At 40.8% G+C, this 23,654-nt stretch overlaps 1 protein-coding gene across 1 annotated transcript in view; it reads right to left on the reverse strand.

Moving 5' to 3' along the window:
* Positions 1–22,715, reverse strand: part of utp20 (UTP20 small subunit processome component) — a 104,477-nt gene extending 81,762 nt beyond the window's left edge. The window contains exons 1-18 of the mRNA XM_061914056.1: positions 22,438–22,715; positions 19,893–19,973; positions 19,758–19,824; positions 19,556–19,688; positions 15,959–16,147; positions 11,828–11,909; positions 8,500–8,637; positions 8,265–8,420; positions 6,741–6,893; positions 6,535–6,669; positions 6,387–6,464; positions 6,143–6,321; positions 5,944–6,090; positions 3,468–3,556; positions 3,244–3,349; positions 3,019–3,169; positions 2,880–2,942; positions 2,642–2,803 (exon numbers count right to left, since the gene is read on the reverse strand). Coding sequence (XP_061770040.1) covers positions 2,642–2,803; positions 2,880–2,942; positions 3,019–3,169; positions 3,244–3,349; positions 3,468–3,556; positions 5,944–6,090; positions 6,143–6,321; positions 6,387–6,464; positions 6,535–6,669; positions 6,741–6,893; positions 8,265–8,420; positions 8,500–8,637; positions 11,828–11,909; positions 15,959–16,147; positions 19,556–19,688; positions 19,758–19,824; positions 19,893–19,973; positions 22,438–22,488 — 2,160 coding nt within the window. The 5' untranslated portion in view covers positions 22,489–22,715. The remainder of the gene's footprint in view (positions 1–2,641; positions 2,804–2,879; positions 2,943–3,018; positions 3,170–3,243; positions 3,350–3,467; positions 3,557–5,943; positions 6,091–6,142; positions 6,322–6,386; positions 6,465–6,534; positions 6,670–6,740; positions 6,894–8,264; positions 8,421–8,499; positions 8,638–11,827; positions 11,910–15,958; positions 16,148–19,555; positions 19,689–19,757; positions 19,825–19,892; positions 19,974–22,437) is intronic.
* Positions 22,716–23,654: the final 939 nt, after the last annotated feature.

Below are 23,654 nucleotides of genomic sequence, written 5' to 3' on the forward strand. Positions count from 1 at the left end.
ATCCACTATGGACTGGACTCTCACTATTACGTTAGATCCACCATGGACTGGACTTACACTATTATGTTAGATCCACTATGGACTGGACTCCCACACTATTATGGTAGATCCACTATGGACTGGACGCTCACTATTATGTTAGATCCACTATGGACTGGACTCACTATTACGTTTGATCCACTATGGACTAGACTCTCACTATTACGTTAGCTCCACTATGGACTGGACTCTCACACTATTATGTCAGATCCACTATGGACTAGACTCTCACACTATTATGTTAGATCCACTATGGACTGGACTCTCACTATTACGTAAGATCCACTATGGACTGGACTCTCAATATTACGTTAGATCCACTATAGACTGGACTCTCACTATTATGTTAAATCCACTATGGACTAGACCAGGGGTGCCCATTACGTCGATCGCGATCGACTGGTCGATCTCGGAGGGTGTGTCAGTCGATCTCAAGCCAGGCATTAAAAAATATACATAAAAATGAGCAATCATCAATCATACCAAGACTTCACTTTCGTCAGTTGTTTGACATTCTCGGCACCCGAGGATCTTGTGAGATGACGCTGGCTGCTGCGAGCTCATATTTAAGAAAAAAATCACTAACAGGGCGGACGCAGAGAAACACATTTTATTTCTAGAGACTCCGTACCTACTGTCAAAACTCTAAAGACCGACAGCACAGTTCCTGTCTTCACCATAAAAGACCTGTTTCATACTGCCTGTGCTAAAAAAAAAAAAAGTCTCAGAAAGCTAGCGTGCACAAGCTAGTAAGCTACGGAGTTTGATGCCAATGTATTTCTCCCCCGCCATCAGCGACCGCTTTCTCACTTGCTTGCCCACCCGCACAGTCACTGACGTCACTCACCTGCTGCCAGACATTAAAGGGCCACACACATATGCTACTCTCATAACAAAGTGTTTAAAAACGAGTATGCAAGTTGGACAAATGAGATGCCAAATCCAACCACTTTCATGTGGTATTGGACAGAAAGGAGGACTTTTTTTTTCCTCCATTTGAAAATGCGGACGTTATCAGCACCACTGTCTGATTCCAATCAATGCAAGTCATCAGAATCAAATACACCAACTTATATTCTTGTCTTCATGAAAGAAAGGAATCTATGTGTGTTAAACATGCTTGTATTATCATTAAACACCATTAACTTGTTAACAAAAATGTCTCTTTCATAAATACATAAATATAAATCATGAATAGGAATGAGGTAGATCTCCTTGACTTGGTCAATTGAAAAGTAGCTCACCTGCAGAAAAAGTGTGAGCGCCCCTGGACTAGACTCTCACTATTAGGTTAGATCCACTATGGACTTGACTCACATCATTATGTTAGATCCACTATGGACTAGACTCTCACACTATTATGTTAGATCCACCATGGACTGGACTCCCACTATTACGTTAGATCCACTATGGACTGGACTCTCACTATTATGTTAGATCCACTATGGACTGGACTCACATCATTATGTTAGATCCACTATGGACTAGACTCTCACACTATTATGTTAGATCCACCATGGACTGGACTCCCACTATTATGTTAGATCCACTATGGACTGGACTCTCACTATTATGTTAGATCCACTATGGACTGGACTCTCACTATTACGTCAGATCCACTATGGACTAGACTCTCACACTATTATGTTAGATCCACTATGGACTGGACTTTCACACTATTATGTTAGATCCACTATGGACTGGACTCTCACGCTATTATGTTAGATCCACTATGGACTGGAATCTCACTATTACGTTAGATCCACTATGGACTGGAATCTCACATTATTATGTTAGATCTACTATAGACTGCACTCTCACTATTACGTTAGATCCACTATGGACTGGACTCTCACTATTACGTTAGATCCACTATGGACTGGACTCTCACATTATTATGTTAGATCCACTATGGACTGGACTCTCACACTATTATGTTAGATCCACTATGGACTGGACTTTCACAATATTATGTCAGACCCACTCGACGTCCATTACATCCGTTCTCCCCTACACATTTGCGGTCCTCTCCAAGGTTTCTCATAGTCAGTCACATTGACGTCCCACTGGGTTGTGAGTTTTTCCTTGCCCTTATGTGGACGCTGAACCTCGGATGTGGTTGTGGCTTGTGCAGCCCTTTGAGACACTTGTGATTTAGAGCTGTATAAGTAAACATTGATTGATTGATTGACAAACCAAACGGTCCAAATATGATGGATTATTTGCCCTGAGATCTACTGATGTCGTTAGTTCTGGTAAAAACAAAAACAAACAAAGAAGGCCGATACGATGGGGCGGCATAGCTCGGTTGGTAGAGTGGCCGTGCCAGCAACTTAAAGGGTTGCAGGTTCGATTCCCGCTTCCGCCATCCTAGTCACTGCCGTTGTGTCCTTGGGCAAGACACTTTAACCACCTGCTCCCAGTGCCACCCACACTGGTTTAAATGTAACTTAGATATTGGGTTTCACTATGTAAAAGCGCTTTGAGTCAGTAGAGAAAAGCGCTATATAAATATAATTCACTACGATAAACGTCAAAACGTCAAATCTGGACCTCTACCAAGACCTGCTGCACATATGATGATACCATGCGTCATTGATACCTGCTGGAAGGTGGCACCCAGCGGCAGGCTGCGCTGCACCAGGTCGTGCCGCAGCTTCTCCAGGTGCAGCAGCTTCTCCCGCTCGTCCTGCAGGGAGGCCGGCACCAGCTCGGCCTGCAGGCAGACGCAGAACACGGGCTGCACGTCCGCGTGGTCGTCATGCTGGCAGGGTAGGAGCAAGGGAAGCACAACAGCTGTCACAACTATTGGTAAGGACTTCAAGAGTGCGATGTGTCACCTCTCCCGGCGCAGGAAGCTGCGGCTCGAATTGCGAAAAGATCCTCAGCGTTAGTAGGCGCATCTACCATGGAAAATAGCATTAATAAAGTCAAGCTTTTTTTTTTTTTAATCACAGTCATTGGGGGTGAGTTAAACACCTTTGATATGTTGGAAGATAGGTTGCCATGCAGGATCTGGTAGATATCCTGCAGTGCATCATGGGACAGGTGCTCCGAAGCGCCGCTAACGGACAAGCGGGTGTAGTAGAGGTCTCCTAAGAGCAGGGACGACAGCTCCGATGGGAACTTCCTGCACAAACACGGCAAACGGAGTTAGCACCAGTTACTGAAGGCATCAATGATGTCATAATACAAAGTTCTGACCGCAAGATGGAGGTGATTCTGTCCACAGGGACCAACGAGAGCAGCTGGGCGGAACTATCCAGAGTTAGGAGGCAGCTGAGGGCTTGTGTGGCCACAAACAGACCAGCTGGAGTCACAGGAACAGCAAAAGTTTCGAGAATGATGAGAACGAGACTGACTTGTTCACCCAAACGGTACACATTCCAGCTATCAAACTTTGGACAGGAGAAGCATAAAACAAATACCTTTCCCCAACTTTTCCGATGTGATTTCATTCAAGAGGTGGTTTAAAAAGGCCGTGACAGCGGGGACGACATCAGCCGCAACATGAGGCCTGCAAAAGAAAAGTGCATCATGTGTTATGTCGCGACTTACGAGCGTGGTGACAAGGGATTCGAACTTACGGAGACGAGGGCAACACTCATGACAAAGACACGCTCATTTTACCACATGCTAACATAAACAGCACGTGGCTAATGGCTAACACAAAAATGACCAAAGAAAACGTCAGTAAGGGTTTTTCAAACGCGGAGTAGTTTTGACATTAGAACAACTCGGAAACATTAAGGAAGGAAATACAATAATTAACATTTAGCAGTGTAGTTTATTGGATAGATAGATAGATAGATAGATAGATAGATAGATAGATAGATAGTACTTTATTGATTCCTTCAGGAGAGTTCCTTTAGGAAAATTAAAATTCCAGCAGCAGTGTACAGAGTTGAGATCAATTTAAATAAAAGTAAAAAGTAAATAATGGGGGTTTAAATGGAAACAAAATAGAGAAATATTACAATAAGAATAAAAACTAAAAAGCAACAATGGGAATAACAATATAACAGTAAAATAAGAATATAACAAGACAATGTAGGCAGTAGTGACCATGTTATGAAAACGTATTGCACTGTTATTGTTTTGCATCCCCTGTCATCCTAGTACCCCCCGTCCCCCGCCCCAGAGAGGAATTGTACAGTCTAATGGCGTGTGGGACAAAGGAGTTTTTGAGTCTATTAGTCCTGCACTTGGGATGAAGCAGTCTAGCACTGAACAGGCTCCTCTGGCTACTGATAACGCTATGCAGAGGGTGACTGGCATCATCCAGGATGCTCACTAGTTTGTCAACAGTCCTTTTCTCTGCCACCGTCACCAGTGTGTCCAGTTTCATTCCGATTGTAGAACCGGCCCGCCTGATCAGTTTCTCAAGTCTGGAGCTGTCCTTCTTAGATGTACTGCCCCCCCAGCACACTACCATGTAGAACAGAACACTGGCAACCACAGACTGGTAGTACATCCACAGGAGACTGGAAAAAATAAAGTTAGTGCGCCACATATAGATTTGGTCTTCGCTCATGAACTTTAAAAAAATCATATTATCTGTAATTGAAACTTGGAGCTACTACCAGGGCTGGCCGATATATCGAGTTTGTAAGATATATCGATACGTTTTTAATGTGACGCAAATCCCATAGGGGTGATGAAAGGATGGTCAGTGCCTGAGAGGTGCGGCCTTACACCATGACCCCGCACTCCCTTCCCTGTGTTGTTAGATATCTGGAGATGTACATTGTAAAATGTGTATGTGCTTTGCTATGGAGGTTTTTTCCCACTCCAGACTGGGCCCCCTTTGGAGCCCAGTAGAGATTGTATTTTTTTTTTTACTTATCCTTCCAAAGCATTTTACTTTTTTCCCAATCTTTTACGGGGCGCCTTGTGGCGACCCCTCAGCGTTCCTGTTCTGCAACCCTGTATACTGTTTGTCTAATCTTGAACGGGTTTGTGCTGAAAACAAAGTTTTGTTGTACTTGTGCAATGACAATAAAGACCTATCTATCTGTAAATAAATTAAAAAATATCATATCGATATTATTTTTTTCACGTTAAAATGACCAAACACAGCTTATTTGTGGTGTTCCTTGTTCTCCCCTTAGGCTACCAGACCCCTCCCCCACCCCCTTCCAAGACGTGCTTGCACTATCTCACCCACTGCCAACTAGTCAGTAAAACGCCATGTCAGAATAATTGTATGTACGTTATCACAAAACTTTGTGTACTCATGAGTTCCCGGCGAGAGGACAAAATCTTCCTTTGATTTTACCAAGCAAAAGGCTTGTAAAACTCCACTGTGTACGATGGGAAGCGACATGAATGTGTCGGTTTCTTTGATCTATTGTGATCCACAGGAAGCTCTTGTCTTGACCAGAGATCCACAAAGCGGAGAGGGAGCAGGACCCGACAAAGCTCCTGGCACCTTTTCTTTGAACTGTAATGTGACCAAGCGCAACAGCTTTTTACGACCCCCTCTCTCCTTAGAAACAGCTGTTGCTATGTAATCAGGGAAAGTCCAAATAAAACAGGAGGCGTAGAACTATGTTGTCAGAGCGCGGTGGGAGACTGTACAAGAGTACAGCCCAGACGTTTCTCCTCATGAGCCAAATTGAATCCTGTCTCTGTTTAATTCCTTGCTTCTTGTCTGTTTAATAGATGTCATCTGTTTTATTTATTTATTGAGATCTTTGCAGACGTCACAGGTCATTAAAACATCACAGGACTGACAAATTACATACTGACCGTTTGGAGGAAGGCGAGAATGTTTTGTAAATATTTCTACGGTTTTATTTGACATTTTCTGGACTTCTGTAGATCCAAAATACACATGAGGGGGTAGCTATGGGTAAGAAAAGTGGGTTTTGCCTCTTTAAGATACAGGTGTGTGGATGTTACCTGAGGTGCGGCAGTAGCACGAGTGCACTCCAAGGTAGTGATAGATCTGTGATAGGCCCGTTCTGCTTTTCAGGAAGCGTAATGAGGGACAGAACCCTTTTTGGCACCGTAGGCTGCTCCAGCCGGCCATGGCACTCCTCCTTATGACTGAACCACAGTGTGAGAAATACACCATTTCATTAAGATTTGTGCGACTCACCCGGCGGTCTGGCCCGTAAAGACGAGTGGGTATGTCTCAAACGCCATGGAGCCATCTGTAGGGGGCGGGGCTTTGGCCAGGATGAGGCTGACCAGCCCGTCCAGGGCGCAATGGCGAGACAGGGGGTCGCCGCGGGCAAACAAGCCGGCGGCGTACCGCAGGAGGGTGGGCAAGAAAAGCTGCAGGTGGGGAGAGAGAGAGAGGGGTGACTGTTGGGGAATGACAAAAAGTGGTGAGGGCTTACCTGCTCAAACTGTTTCATGGTCAGCGTCTCCTTGGTGAACTCCAGGATCAGATCTTCCCCAACTGTGCTGTCAAACACCTAAAGTACCAAGACGTCAGATGTCAACAAAAACCACATTAGCTTGAAAATGTAATATGAGTGGGTGTACTTTGCAGATGATCTCCTGGATGACAGCCCTGGGGAGGCTGACGTTCTCCCCGAGGAGCAAGGACGAGACAATTTGGAGAAGCAGCCGTGAACAGGAAGCTGGGAGGGCCACGCCCTCCAGCAGACGCAGCACAGTCTTCAAGACAGAAGATAACAGCGGGTGACTATTTCATCCTCAAAAGTGTTTTTTTTGTGTTTTCCTTGTACTTTGCAGACGTTCTCCGGCTCTGTGATCTTGGCTCCGTCTTTGTGAGACACTAAGGTGTGGAGGATGAACAGCAGCCTTTGGAGCTGCTCACCCGCTGCTTCAGCCTCGTCTCCCTCGGCCTCCATGACGCCGTGGACCTCTGCCACAATGGCCTGTGGATTAAAACACATCTCAAGCACCCACCTTTAGACCACACCTGTCCAACTCGGGTCTGGCCCGCCTCACCATTTTATATGGCCTGCCAAAGTCTGGCCAATAAAATACATGTATTGATACTTTTATTATAAATTATATAAAAATAAAAAAAATACTTAAAATGTAAAAAACATCTAATAATGCCACAGAAAATGATATATTTAATTTATTTAAAAATATAATGTAAAAACAAAAAAATTTTTAAATTAAATATCTGCTTCACTTATGATTTCAAAGCCAATATCCATCTATTAAAAGTTTATTATGATAGAACATGTTTTTTTAATGATTTAAAATTTAAATATTATCTAATAACGCCACAAACAATTATATTGCCATAAATTTGAAAATGTAAATATAATATAAAAATAAAACAAAAATAGAAATACATAAATATCTGCTTGACTTATGATTTCAAAGCCAATATCCATCAATTAATACTTTTATTATAATTTGTTTTTATTATTTAATATGTAAATATTATCTAATAATGCCACAAACTGTTATAGTCTCAAACATTCAAAAATGTTTTGTTAAAAATGTTAATATATTATATATAAATGTTTAAAATGTAAATATTATCTAACAATGCCACAGACAATTATATTATCATGCATTTAATTTTTTGGGGTTAAAATAAAAATATAATATACAAATAAAAACAAAAATAAAAAAAAACTTAAATATCTACTTGACTTATGATTTCAAAGCAAATATCTATCAATTAATACTTTTATTATTATAGGAAATGTTTTTTAACTATTTAAAATGTAATTATCTAATAACACCACATACAATTATATTGTCGTACATTTAAAAATGTTTTGCTAAAATAAAAAATAAAAAATACTCAAATAACTGCTTGACTTATGATTTCAAAGCAAAATCTACCTTTTTTTTTTAAAGTGTACTGAAAAATGTAAAGTAATGAAATGCATAGAAGTCACAATTTCATGAGGCAAATTCTTATACATTTATGTTCACTGTAACAAAGGTCCGGGGTGTGACCCTCAGTATAAACAAGTTTGACACCTCAGCTTTAGACAAAACTCTTCAAGGATGACAGTTTCAATAAAAAAGTAGCAATTGGGCTTTAAACAAGCAGTAATAAAACACTAAACTTACAAAGACCAAAATGCGTCTATTCTCCCTTTTTTTGTCTACACACTTTGTCTGCTTGTAAGTACTCTGTGTGTATGTGCTGCCGAAAACGCTCCCATAAAAAAACAAACATGGCGAAACGGTACTTTTCCAACAGAGTATAGTACCGTTTTTGATTCATTAGTATTGGGATACTATACCAGTAGCGGTATACGGAACAACCCTACCTGCAGGGACTCCCAAAAAACCAAGAAGTGCTCCTTGTCCACATAACCGGCTGCGGCCTGGGCTGTGTGGTCCAGAGCATCTCGCGCCAGGTCCCACGGCAAAGGTACTCCCGGGCTGGTCGTGGGCCCCAGCTTCCGCAACGCAGTGGCTACAGCCTTGCGGGGAAGATGGTGTGTCATGTCAGCGTGTTGGCGGACATGACCGTGTCATCCCACTTGTACTGTGGCTTCTCACCGTTGCAGCGCAGGAGTGGAACATGTGGCGGACTCCCTTGCACATCTCAAACAGCAGCTGGCCGACGCCCTCTGCCTTGTCCGGGTGCTGACACAGGTCCGAGAACACGTGAGTGAGTAGAGCGTCCAGGTCCGGAACCTACGAGACAAAAAATACTCACAATAATAACATAAGGAATGTTTGAAGCAACCGATTATCGGCAATGAAATTTGGCATTTTGATAATTATTGCTATAGGCCTTTTTTTCATCGGTTTCGGCCTATAACTCATACACAAATATTTAGTATTTTCAAAATATGTAATGTGGTGTAGATAGTAGTGACTATTCAAGCACCAGCCGTATTTATTTTGTTTAGTTCATTTAAGAATAAAAATTACTCTTGTCAAAAATTCTCCCTAATTATATTTTGATAGCTAACAAGGCATTTATTTCACTTCTTAATAACAATAATAATGGATTCAATTTATATAGCGCTTTTCTATCAATTAGATCAGTGTTTTTCAACCTTTGTTGAGCCAAGGCACATTTTCTGCGTTGAAAAAATGTGGAGGCTCACCACCAGCAGAAATCACTAAAAAAATGAAACTCAGTTGACAGTAAAAAGTTGTTGTGGCAATTGTTGGATATGACTTTAAAGGGGAACATTATCACCAGACATATGTAAGCGTCAATATATACCTTGATGGTGCAGAAAAAAGACCATCTATTTTTTTAACCGATTTCCGAACTCTAAATGGGTGAATTTTGGCGAATTAAAAGCCTTTCTGTTTATCGCGCTGCAGGCGTTGACGTCAGAATGTGACGTCGCCGAGGTAACACACCCACCATTTTCATTTTCAACACATTACAAACACTGGGTCACAGCTCCGTTATTTTCCGTTTTTTTGACTATTTTTTGGAACCTTGGAGACATCATGCCTCGACGGTGTGTTGTCGGAGGGTGTAACAACACTAACAGGGAGGGATTCAAGTTGCACCACTGCCCCGAAGATGCGAAAGTGTCAAGAAATCTGCCGCCAGACCCCCATTGAATGTGCCAGAGTGTCTCCACATTTTACCGGCGATGCTGAGGCAGACATGGCACAGAGATGTATGGATAACCTGCAGATACATTTGCAACTATATTACGTTTCCTTCCACCCACATTTAATGCGAAAAAAACACTTACCAATCGACGGATTTAAGTTGCTCCCGTGTCAAAAGATGCGAAAGTCCTGATCGTTTGGTCCACACATTTTACCGGCGATGCTAACGCAGCTATTCGGCCATGCTATGACTATGAATTCGCTCAATAGCCTCAGTTTCTTCTTCAATACTTTCATACTCCAACCATCTGTTTCAATACATGCGTAATCTGTTGAATCGCTTAAGTCGCTGAAATCCGAGTTTGAATCCGAGCTAATGTCACTATATCTTGCTGTGGTATTCCGATTGTTTGTTTACATTGGCAGCACTGTATGACGTCACAGGGAAATGGCCAGTGTCTTCGCAGAGAGCGAAAACAAGGCACTTTAAAGCTTTATTTAGGGATATTCCGAGACCGGTAAAATTCTGAAAAAAACTTCCAAAAATACAACAAGCCACTGGGAACTGATTTTTATTGTTTTTAACCCTTTTGAAATTGTGATAATGTTCCCCTTTAAAGCATAAGCAAGCATGCATCACTATAGCTCTTGTCTCAAAGTAGGTGTACTGTAACCCCCTGACTTATTTTCACTTTTTTGCTGTTTTCCTGAGTGTAGTGTTTTACTTCTTGTCTTGCGCTCCTATTTTGGTGGCTTTTTCTCTTTTTTTGGTATTTTCCTGTAGCAGTTTCATGTCTTCCTTTGAGCGCTATTTCCCGCGTCTACTTTGTTTTACCAATCGAGAATATTTCAGTTGTTTTTATCCTTCTTTGTGGGGACATTGTTGATTGTCACGTCATGTTTAGATGTACATTGTCTTTGCTCCGCAGTAAGTCTTTGCTGTCGTCCAGCATTCTGTTTTTGTTTACTTTGTAGCCAGTTCAGTTTTAGTTTTGTTCTGCACAGCCTTCCCTAAGCTTCAATGCCTTTTCTTAGGGGCACTCACCTTTTGTTTATTTTTGGTTTAAGCATTAGACACCTTTTTACCTGCACCCTGCCTCCCGCTGTTTCCCACATCTACCGGCTGCCACCTACTGATGTGGGAGAGTTTTACAGGGTTACTCTGCCCAGCTCTAGACAGCACCGCCACTCAACAACAAGACATCAATTGAAGACTATAATTACTGCTTTGCAAAAAATATTTTTAACCCAAATAGGTGAAATAAGATCATCTCCCACGGCACACCAGACTGTATCTCCACAGCTTGTGTTCAATTCGATGAGACGACAAAACCTTATAGCTCGTATATATGTTATTTGAACACAGATAAAGTTTGCAGTACACAAAACATTATAGAAAGTACTGAAGTTATTTGAACAGTGATACAGTTTGCAGTCAAATAAAGGAGTGAGCATCCCAGTAAACAAACTAAAGACTTTATGAACAACTTTTGACAACGTTCACGACACATCGCCCGCAGCATGTTTCCTCACATCATTAAGTCTCGGTCACAGCAGCTGATGAACGTGTATTGAGAAAACAAAAGCAACATCAAATAGTGTTTCTCCTTGGCTGTATACAATATTGTCCACACCTGTCTCCATCTAAACACAGAAGTGCCTCTTAAACGCACGCCGGGACTCCACGGAAATAAAGCGAAGGAAATTGAAGTTAAACCAAATGCTCGGTTCCGTTTACTCTGGAGGGGAACGCTCCATAGCAAAAAATGCGTAAATGTGTTCTGTCGTGTTTTTTCAAGCCAAACGACACAAGTACGCATGCGCTAGCGCTGCTGTGACTCCGTTTCCAGGAAGTAAGTAGTGTGGCCTAAAATGCATTAATAAATGACGGTATTACTAACTGTCGGAATTTTACCGCAGATTATCATTATACCGTTTACTGATGCATTCCAAAATACAAAAATATATAAACAGTACATCTGCAAAAAGCCAAACTCTTTGTAAATATATTGACAAATAGGAGATTACTTCTTTATGTAAATAAAGAAGAGCAGGCAGCAGCTCACACATTCTCATACATTCTGCAACATACAGGAAGCAATGAGATGAAAAATGTCTTAACTATAATCTATGTGAAGGAGCCCAGAATTATTTTCAATTAAAACGTTGGCAATATTTTAGGGTTCTGCACGAACAAACCTTGCAATGTGTTAAATCCAAAATCTGCTATAGAATTGTTGGTTATGGGCTCTGAAAAAACCTTATTTGTCGATCTGTACTTTGGAGGCTGGATGTCACCCACCTTTCTCATCAGATGTGAGAAGCTCTCTGCTGCAAACTTGCGGATGTGCTCCTCTTTGTGCTCCAAAAGTGTGCTGTACAAGCTGAAAAAAGGGGAACAATAAGGTTACACCTTTGACCCTTTCAGAGACATGTCATTAAAATAACAGTAATAACAAAGTACTAGGAAATAGTCTTTTTTTTACCATTTCGGAACAAAGCATAGCCAATAAATATCTGTTTCTCAGCTGTGGTCCCTCTGTTGTAATACACTTTTATACCACTGGTGGCAGTAATGACAATAATAAAGCAGAGTTGTGTATAGAGAGTATGGCCAATGAGACAACACGCGCCATGTTTGCTACTAAGGACATGTGCAGGTTGTGCATGCATTTCGCTCTTTCTGACGTTAGTTTAGTTTATTTATAAACCACAATACTATGTCTATATATATTTTAAACACACTCCAACTCCAAATCTTACAATAAGCCATGCTTTTATTTCTTCAACATATAGTAATCTTGTGGCCGTCTTTGATGCAGTGGGCTGTGTACATTCATGCCGCGTTTAGTGACTAGCAGGCGATCTTAAACGCAACAATACACATCCAAATAATATACACAGAATAACCAGAGTACCCTCATTACGGCAAAATACTCATTGCCATGTGACAAACAATTACGGAGAAATTGTGGCTTTTGTGTGAAGAATGTCAACTGTGGTGTGTACCTCAAATTAATTGTTTATATTTACTGCACTATATATAACTAAATATAAAACTATATAATAATACATACAATTATATATATATATATATATATATATATATATATATCCACACTCACACATATATATACATACATAAACATACATATATATACATTTATATACTATATACATATACATGCATATATAGAGATATATACACACACATATATATACATATATATGTATATACATATATATATATATCAGGGTTTCCCACACATTCATTTATTTGTGCCGGCCCGCCACGAAAGAATTACGGCCACCACAAAAAATAAAAAATAAAAAACATTTTTTTCCCCCTCGGCTTTTGACTCGCTCGACTGCTCATAAAAGCAATGGGAATCTGTCTGTGAATGGAGCTTGTAATTCCATGTTATATAAATATTTAAATATTTTATAAATATGTATATAAATATATAGATAAAGTGTTGTAATTATATTCCAACTCCGCGTTCTTCTTGGTCATCGCCGCCAACCTCCCCCCGTCCCCCCCGTCGCCCAACCACACCACCACAAATAGATGCCTGACCTGTGGGAAACACTGATATATATATATATATATATATGTACACACTCACACACACACACATTTATATACACACACACACATACACACACATTTATATACACACATATATACACACATTTATATATATACACACACATATGTATACACACACATACACACACACAGTGTATATATATATATATATATATATATATATATATATATATATATGCACACATACTGTATAGTATGTATACATACACACATATATATACATATATACATATAAACACACAGATGAAAGCACAAATCAACACTTGCAGGGCATTACTGCCTGACGCACCTCCGACAGTGCCATGTGGTGCCGGCTGCAGGGTCATCAGCCGGGAGCCACCCTTCACGGATGTTTCGCTCCTTTAATCCCGGAACATCTCTGGGTGGTGGAGCAGCGACAGGGACGTCTCCCCGCCGCCCCCTGCAGCCAGCTAAAGGATCCATACTGTACCCACATTCCAACCCCGGTGTTATTGCTGCTGTGTGTATGGAAAGAGTCCTAAAGGACTATGCATGGCAGGGACGTCCATCTCCCTGAGTCAAGCGAAGGCCTGACCGCATACCCTAACATGGGTCTCGGGGTGCTGCTATTCCAGCACCCCGAGACCCATGTTACTTCCCCCTGTCTACACACCCTGCTTTCCCCAAGCCTTGTCGTTTCTTCTGAGCCACAACCAGAAGCTCCCTTGTTCTGCCTCCTCTGCCAGGGCTTTGAGGGCCTTCTTTAGATTGGAGCCTTTGATCCCGAGGGACTTTAGGAGCCGCTGGGTGGACGCTCCAGTGTAGCCTCTACAGCCAACTTCTACTGGATAGGTGAAGGGCCTCCATCCTGCTTGTGCGCAGTCGCTTGCCAGCTCTGAATACTTGTCACTCTTTCTTTCAAAAGCAGCCTCCATTCCCTCTTCCCATGATACCGTTAGCTCCACCATGATGACAGTTTTACTAGAGGTGGACCACAGGACAATGTCTGGGCGTAACAAGGTTGTTGTAATCTCTTGAGGGAACTTCAACTGACGATCTAGATCAGCCCTCATGCTCCACTCGCCGCCAGCTGACAGGAGGGACTGGATGCTCTTGCTGCTGCTGCAAGGCTGGCCACCTTGCTTGACAAACTTAATCAACCTCTGTGCTGTTCCCGGAGTGGCCCCATTTGCTTCCACTCTGCGTGCCTCCAGAATTTCAGCCAGCTTCCGCAGGACGCGGTCGTGCCGCCAACCATACCGGCCCTGCGACAAAGCCATCTCGCAGCCAGAAAGAATGTGATGCAAGCTTGGGTTTTGGGAGTCACAGAGCTGGCAGATCACCTCTGCCCCGTACCACACATGCAAGTTCCTGGGACTGGGGAGGGTATCGTACGTGGCCCTGATGAGGAAACTTAGCCTCGCCTGGGGCATCTTCCACATGTCTGCCCACGTAACAACTCTGTTGACAACGGCCTCCCAATTGGTCCATCTCCCCTGCTGCTGTTGGCCCACAGCCTTGATCATATAGCTCTCCTCTTCCATCTTGACCACTTCTGAGATCACCAGATCTTTTCTTTCCTTCCTTGAGGCTTTGGACCACATCTTGGGTGCTGTTCCCCATCCGAAGCCGGCTCTGCCAGACTGTATCTGTCCTACCATCTCCTGGTGTTTCAGCCGGACGATGGCCTGGTCTACTGTCTGCATAGCATTCCACTTACGCCCTGTACAGACTTGGGTCTTGGTGTTACGGACAGACGGATCAGGTGAGTCTCTGAGCTCGAACACGAGCCTTACCTTCTCCTGTTTGTAGCCCAAGCTGATGGATTTCAGTGGCAGCTTCAGAATGGCTCTTCCAAACAGTGCCGTGTTGGAAAGACATCTGGGAAGGCCCAGCCATTTGCGGATGTAGTTATTGGCTTTTGAGTCCATTTTGAGGACTGTTGTGGAGGTGATGTCGCACAACTTCAAGGGCCACATCAGGCGATGGTATAAGGTGAACTGGTAACACCAGATCTTGAATTTCCCTGGAAGATAACTATACACACACACACATATATACACATGTATATACACTGTATACATATATATATATATATGCACACATACTGTATAGTATGTATACACATACACATATATATAGATATATAGATATATACACACTTACATATATATACACACACATATGTATTCACGCACACAAATATACAAATATATATATAATTTACACACACACATACACATTATATACACACACACACACACACACACACACACACACACACACACACACACACACACACACACACACACACACACACACACACACACACACTCATGATACGACCCCTTTAATGTGCCTTATAATGTGGTGCGCCTTTTGTATGAGAAAAGACCTGACTAGACCCGCTCATCGGCAGTGGGCCTTTTAATCCCGTGTGCCCTATGGTCCAAAAAATACAATAATCCACATTCAAAAGTGTATTTAATCTGATTTTAAAAATATGTCATTTGACAGGATTTTTTTTCTTTTTTATGCCCTTTGTGTTTTAAAACCCATGTTTGCTTCTCCGATAGTAGAAGGAAAAACGGCAGTATTCCAAAATGAGATGCTTAGTGGAAGACTAGCCTAGCTCAACAATTGATAACGACATTCATTTTGATGCACTGTTGTTTTACAGCAATGAGGGTTTATTTATTATTATGAGCATTATCTAAAAATACTGGCTGAAAACGGACATATCGAGAAAACTGTACCTTGAGGGTTAGCACAGACACATACCTACTAAATGCACAGTCGTAGATGGCAACAATGTACCCTGCCAGACATCTTGAGGATGAGTGCATGATGAAAACGTCTCACCTGTATATGTTGACCATGTCTTTCACTATGAGCCGCCACAGGTACTTGTACAGGTAGGAGAGGCAGGTGAAAGCCCACTCCAGCACCTCTGTGTCCTTGGTGTCCAGCATTGACGTGATCAGAGTGAAAAAGTCCGGGAAGTGAGGGTAGAAGTCGGTCTGCAGGTCTCTGGCCAGCTGCACCACCAGGCTGGAAATGAAGAACAGGGTTAGATATGGCTCACTTGGCTACAATGTTCGGAAAATGACCATTAAAAAGTAATTAATGAGCATTACTCTGTACTTTAACTGAATTACTAGCAGAATTAATCTTCAACCAATGTAATTAATTACTATGGAAATGGTAGGAAAAAAGAGATTGACGTTTCATGAGAGCAGTGCGCGGGGGCCTTAAAAGAGCGGCGCGTGTGTCCAAGCGACGTCAGCGAGAGCGCACTCAGAGTAGCATTTTAGCTAAGCTGGGTTTCTTAGCTTTTTCAGCGCTTGCATTCCAGCACCTCTGTTGAATCTTTGCACTGGATTGTGTTAGCGCTAGTTAATAAAGAGATTGCATGTGCTTGAATGGCTGTGGTCCCCTTGTCCACAAATGGGGTATTGCAGGACTGCAAGTTTGTCACTTCAATTATTGATTTGTTGTTCATTGTTGCCTTGTAGTAGTAGTACTAGTAGTGTGTACTGTGCCTCAATTGCTGTTGGCCTCTTCCTATTCAATATCAAGTAGGGCTGGGCGATATATGGAATATACTGGATATATCGCGGGTTTGTCTCCGTGCGATATAGAAAATGACTATATCGTGACATTTGAGTATTTGTTCTCATGCAGTTGCTTTTAGCTGCGGGCATTACACTACAGGCTCTTCTCTCTCTTTCTTGTCTCTCCTTCTCACAGAGACATAAATCAAGCGCACCTTCGTACATAAGTCACATACTGTCGCGCGTGCAACGTCATACGCCCTCGCGGAGCGGAGAGGTAGCAGCATGGGTAATGTTAGCTGTGATGCGAGTGGTAATACAATAAAAAGAAGGTGTGCATCTGGCAACAAATAAAAGAAAAAATAATTCCTAGAAAAACAGCATCTGGCGGTGGTTTGGCTTCAAGCGGGAAGATGTTGAACAGACAACCACAATATGTTAAGTGAGCGGAAAAAGCGTTGCTACAAAACGTAGCATTACTGCTAATATGTAACATCATTTGAAAAGTCACCCGCTAGAGAATGAAAAGTGCTTGAAACTCAGCATGTCAACACCCACAAAATGCTCAAGCAACCATTTCCAGATCAACACCGTATGAAACAAATAGTCATCAACAGTAGGAGATAACGTCCGCAGGAACCTACCACATAGTGAAGGGGATACACTATTCTCAGGGATCAATAAAGTACTTTCTATTCTATTCTATTCTATTATGCAGCTCATTTTTATTAGAAACTTATTGAAATATCTTGTTTGACATCATGCACAAAAGTGCACTTTATTTGTTTTAAACTATAGTGGCGTTCTGTATAAAAAGTGCACTTTAATTTAGTGTTGTCTTGATATGTCATATTAGTGACATCATGCACAAAAGTGCGCTCATATAGCTTGATTTAAAATGTCTCCGACAATCTTGCACGTTCTGTTTTGGAAATGACATGAAGTTTTGTGCCACTGCTTAATAACTGTTTCATAAATACACTTTTAGTTGTGATTTCTCTCTCTGCATGAAAGTTTAAAAGTAGCATATATTAATGCAGTATGAAGAAGAATGTTTTAATGTAGACACATAGAATCATTATACTGCTGTGATTATATGTATCAAGTGTTCATTCAAGGCTAAGGCAAAATATCCAGATATATATGGTGTATCGCAACATGGCCTAAACCAGGGGTGTCAAACTCAAATACAGAGTGGGCCAAAATTTTAAACGGAACAAATTAATCTTTTAATAAGGACCCAAACAAGTTTTGCATTAAATATTGAACAAACAAGGCTTTTATTACTTTAGTGAAAGGCAAAATCCAGTTTCAAATAATAATAATAATAATAAAAAAAAATATCAATGTCATATCAAATACAATTTTAATAAAAATGTTATGCTTTTTGTTTCTATTTGCAATCCTCTGAGGTCAATATCAATTTTTTTCCACAGGTTAATAATAAATTTGAAAATAAAATAACAATAATGAATGAACCAAACATTCAAGCCTTGAAGTAGCAAGAGAAAATGCATGAATGAAAACTTTAATTATTGGTCAGTTTGCTGGAAGTTTCCCGGAAGAGTTAGTGCTGCAAGGGATTCTGGGTATTTGTTCTGTTGTGTTACGGTGCGGATGTTCACCCGAAATGTGTTTGTCATTCTTGTTTGGTGTGGGTTCACAGTGTGGCGCATATTTGTAACGGTGCTAAAGTTGTTTATACGGCCAACCTCAGTGTGACCTGTATGGCTGTTGACCAAGTATGCCTTGCATTCACTTGTGCGTGTGTGTGTGTAAAAGCCACAAATATTATGTGACACGCTGTTAGTATGGAGGAAAAGCGGACGTGACGACAGGTTATAGAGAACGCTAAAGGCAGCGCCTTAAATGCAATATAGTTGTCCAGGTGGAAATCAGTAGAAATTCGGGAGAATGGTTGCCCCGGGAGATTTTCGGGAAGGGCACTGAACTTCGGGAGACTACCGGGAAAAATAGGAGGGTTGGTATTGGAGTATTAGCGGTGAATCCGGTGTTACAGCGGCACCGACGCTGTATAACACCGGCGGGCCAGCTCTAATGCTAAATTGATATTGCCTCAAGGGCCAAATTAAATTACACGACGGGCCAGATTTGGCCCGCGGGCCAGAGTTTGACACACATGGCCTAAACAAATGGTAAATGGGTTGTACTTGTATAGCGCTTTTCTACGCCCTTTTAAGGAGCCCAAAGCGCTTTGATAGTATATCCCCATATTAACAAAAGACCGTATCGCCTTTCCCTAATATGAAGTTTATGTTGTTTAATTTGTAAAAAAGTTACTATTTTATTGAACTTGCTGTGCTACACAACCACATCAAAAGTAGCGTGCCAAACACACAACACATCTGTAACGACGATGAAGTAATGAAATTACTCGTTACTAGCAAAAGTAACCTAACATTTATCTCCAATGGCCAACACGTTTGCATTTGTTATATACTGTTTTTGTGGTTTTGATTTTGGATCATTTTTCTGTTTGGACTGTTTTGTAACCTCTTAAGGCCCAAGCTGTTTGTTTACATGCTTTTTTTTTGTCTCTCTTTGCTATTTGGGCTTATAGGACCCTAATTAGAATTAAACTGAGAATCATCTTTTGGTATGATGTACTTAGTCCATAAGTACACAAATGTGTACCTCATGTTTAGTGACATGATAATTCTTATTTTTACAATTTTTTCCCCCAAATTCCATTGTATGCTGTACTATTCTGACACTACCAGATGGCAGTATAAGTGTCCACATAAGTGGCCATAAGACCCCAATTCAGTAGTGTACACCATTTTGGAAATAAGAGCTAAAAGGTGCTGTCCACGCATATGGACACTAGACAGCCATCATGTTTATCTGATGAACACACGCTTAAATGCAAATAAAGACCACTTACTCCAGCAGAGGTTGATAGGCAAGATTGCTCTTGACAGATAAGTGACTTTTCAGACTCTCCACTATGGACTTCTGATGAAAAACCAACATGTGGAAGGATTGGCTCTTGTTGAAGACCTCCTTGAAAAATGTAGCTGAGGAAAACAAACAATTTTAGTGGCATAACAAGCACAACAAGGGCAGTATTTAAATGTTTTACATACTGAAATTTTCTGTCAAATTGAGGTCCCTCCATTTTGTCAGGCCTTCAAAGAAATGGGTTTCTACTTCCTGGGTGTTAAAAAAAAACATCAATTAGAAGGGAAGAAAAGGCTAAAATGTGTTTTATATTGGCGTACCTCTGCATATGATCCCGTTCTGTCGATGCGGTGGATGACATCAATGTTGACATTGGATAGTCTTTCAGCAAAAGTGAGAAACTGAAAGAAATTGAATATTTTTTCAAAAATATTGTAAAAATCGCAGTATTTTGTTTTTTAAAAATGCCAGCTATAATGGCGTGGTGTGTTACGGTATCAGATGAGAACTGAACTCCTGTCAATGTAGTTTTTTCTGGCACTAGAGAGAGCAGAGAACCTCCTGACAACTTTCAATGGCACCATGCACACGTTTGGGTTTTATGATAGAGGAGAAAACATGATGTTGGAGTTTCTCCAAAAAGCAGTTATTTTCTTTAACCCTCACACTATTATGTTAGATCCACTACGGACTGGACTCACACTATTATGTTAGATCCACTACGGACTGGACTCACACAATTATGTTAGATCCACTGTGGACTAGACTCTCACTATTATGTTAGATCCACTATGAACTGGACTCTCACACTATTATGTTAGATCCACTATGGACTGGACTCTCACATTAATATGTTGGATCCACTATGGACTGGACTCTCACATTAATATGTTGGATCCACTATGGACTGGACTCTCACAATTATGTTAGATCCAATATGGACTGGACTCCCACTATTATGTTAGATCCACTATGGACTGGACTCTCACACTATTATGTTAGATCCACTATGGCCTGGAACTCTTACTATTAAGTTAGATCCACTATGGACTGGACTCTCACACTATTATGTTAGATCCACTATGGACTGGACTCTCACATTAATATGTTGGATCCACTATGGGGACTGGACTCCCACAATTATGTTAGATCCACTATGGACTGGACTCCCACGCTATTATGTTAGATCCACTGGAGACTGGACTCTCACACTATTATGTTAGATCCACTATGGCCTGGAACTCTCACTATTATGTTAGATCCACTATGGACTGGACTCTCACTATTATGTTAGATCCACTAGGGACTGGACTCCCACTATTACGTTAGATCCACTATGGACTGGACTCTCACATTAATATGTTGGATCCACTAAGGACTGGACTCTCACAATTATGTTAGATCCACTATGGACTGGACTCTCACAATTATGTTGGATCCACTATGGACTGGACTCTCACAATTATGTTAGATCCACTATGGACTGGACTCCCACGCTATTATGTTAAATCCACTATGGACTGGACTCTCACTATTATGTTAGATCCAATTCAGACTGGACTCTCACACTATTAAGTTAGATCCACTATGGACTGGACTCTCACTATTATGTTAGATCCACTATGGACTGGACTCTCACACTATTATGTTAGATCCACTATGGACTGGACTCTCACATTAATATGTTGGATCCACTATGGACGGGACTCTCACTATTATGTTAGATCCACTACGGACTGGACTCTCACACTATTATGTTAGATCCACTATGGACTGGACTCTCACTATTATGTTGGATCCACTATGGACTGGACTCTCACACTATTATGTTAGATCCACTACAGACTGGACTCTCACACTATTATGTTAGATCCACTATGGACTGGACTCTCACACTATTATGTTAGATCCACTATGGACTGGACTCTCACATTAATATGTTGGATCAACTATGGACGGGACTCTCACTATTATGTTAGATCCACTACGGACTGGACTCTCACACTATTATGTTAGATCCACTATGGACTGGACTCTCACTATTATGTTAGATCCACTATGGACTGGACTCTCACACTATTATGTTAGATCCACTACGGACTGGACTCTCACACTATTATGTTAGATCCACTACAGACTGGACTCTCACACTATTATGTTAGATCCACTATGGACTGGACTCTCACACTATTATGTTAGATCGACTATGGACTGGACTCTCACTATGATGTTAGATCCACTATGGACTGGACTCTCACACTATTATGTTAGATCCACTATGGACTGGACTCTCACACTATTATGTTAGATCCACTATGGACTGGACTCTCACACTATTATGTTAGATCCACTATGGACTGCACTTTCACACTATTATGTTAGATCCACTATGGACTGGAATCTCACAATATCATGTTAGATCGACTATGGACTGGACTCTCATTATGATGTTAGATCCACTATGGACTGGACTCACACTATTATGTTAGATCCACTATGGACTGGACTCTCCCTTTTAACTAGATCCACTCCAAGGTTTCTCATCGTTACCTCATTGTGTTGAGTTTTTCCTTGCCCTTATGTGGGCTCTGAACAGAGGATGTGGTTGTGGCTTGTGCAGCCCTTTGAGACACTGGTGACTTAGAGCTATATAAATACACTTTTATTGATCGATTGCCGATATCGTACCGTGATATTTTGATATCCTCACATCAATAGTTAGGCACCGAAACAAATGAAGCTAGCAGTGTTGGACTTTCAAAATAAAATATTAGCTTGAATAAAATTATATCAAGTTAAAAGCCACTTAACTGTGTTACAATACAATTTTATAAAGTGTTGAAACATAAGTTGAAGAATTCTTACCCTGTATGTGTTCTCAGACTTGTGAGAGGAAGACTTGGATTTCAGCTTCATCTTCGCTTCGGTGCGTGTCGCCACTTCACTTCGATTCCGATTCTGCCCCGCGATTAAAATGACACATTTAGAACTTAAATCATTTAGAACTTAAATCAGTTTGTAAAAGTCAGAAAGTGTTTATTCTAAACACATGTCGACAGTACGGGGCAGCCATGCTGGAGCAAAGCATCATGGGAAGAAGAAAACATCCGCATGGTCAGACGGGATAGCACACACCAGACAAGATGGTTCCCCACTAAGTACTTCCGCTTCGGTTTAAGACTTCCGGTTTCGTTCAGGCCGACGCAGAAGCTAGAAGACTTCGAAATAAAAATGTTTATACTTTATAAACGAGGGTGACATATAAATGTTTGTCAACATTATTATTCTCCAGGCAAAAAAAATCTGGATGAATGTCGATTTATGAAAGTAAGGCCTACTTTTTCGAATTGGCTTAATGGTTTACAATTATCAATCACATCTTGGAGAATGATTAAGTGTACAAAAGCCCTTAAAATGACATCTTTGTTAAAAACATTTAAAATGATTTAGGTAGTCCCTTTTTTCATATTGTTTATTATTATTATTATTTATTAATTTATCTGCTCCAATTTCGTTGTTCTTTGAACCTGTCCACTGTAATAATGACAATAAAACTATTTTCTATTCTATTAATATTTAATACTCTATTTGCTTTTGTTGTCTTTCCTTGACATGTTTTGCTGATGTCGTGATTTGTTGAAAGTGTTTGTTATTAAATAAAAAACAAAATAAAAATAAAAAAACTTAGATATAAACATTAGGGTCCTCATTTGACACTTGATGGTCAAAAGTCATTCGTTATACTTAAGTAACGGTACACAATTGGATCATATCCAATAATCATATATATATATATATATATATATATATATATATATAAACATATATATATATATATATATATATATATATATATATATATATATATATATATATATATATATATATATATGTGTTAATATTTGTTTACATGTCCCTTGGCAAGTTTCACTATAATAAGGCACTTTTGGTAGGCATCCACAAGCTTCTGCTTACATTTTTCACCACAAAATTGCTGCATTTCAGCTAAATGTGTTGCTTTTCTGACATGGACTTGTTTCTTCAGCATTGTCCACACCTTTAAGTCAGGACTTTGGGAAGGC

The sequence above is a fragment of the Nerophis ophidion genome, linkage group LG10 (assembly GCF_033978795.1).
Source record: "Nerophis ophidion isolate RoL-2023_Sa linkage group LG10, RoL_Noph_v1.0, whole genome shotgun sequence".
NCBI classification, from domain to species: domain Eukaryota; kingdom Metazoa; phylum Chordata; class Actinopteri; order Syngnathiformes; family Syngnathidae; genus Nerophis; species Nerophis ophidion.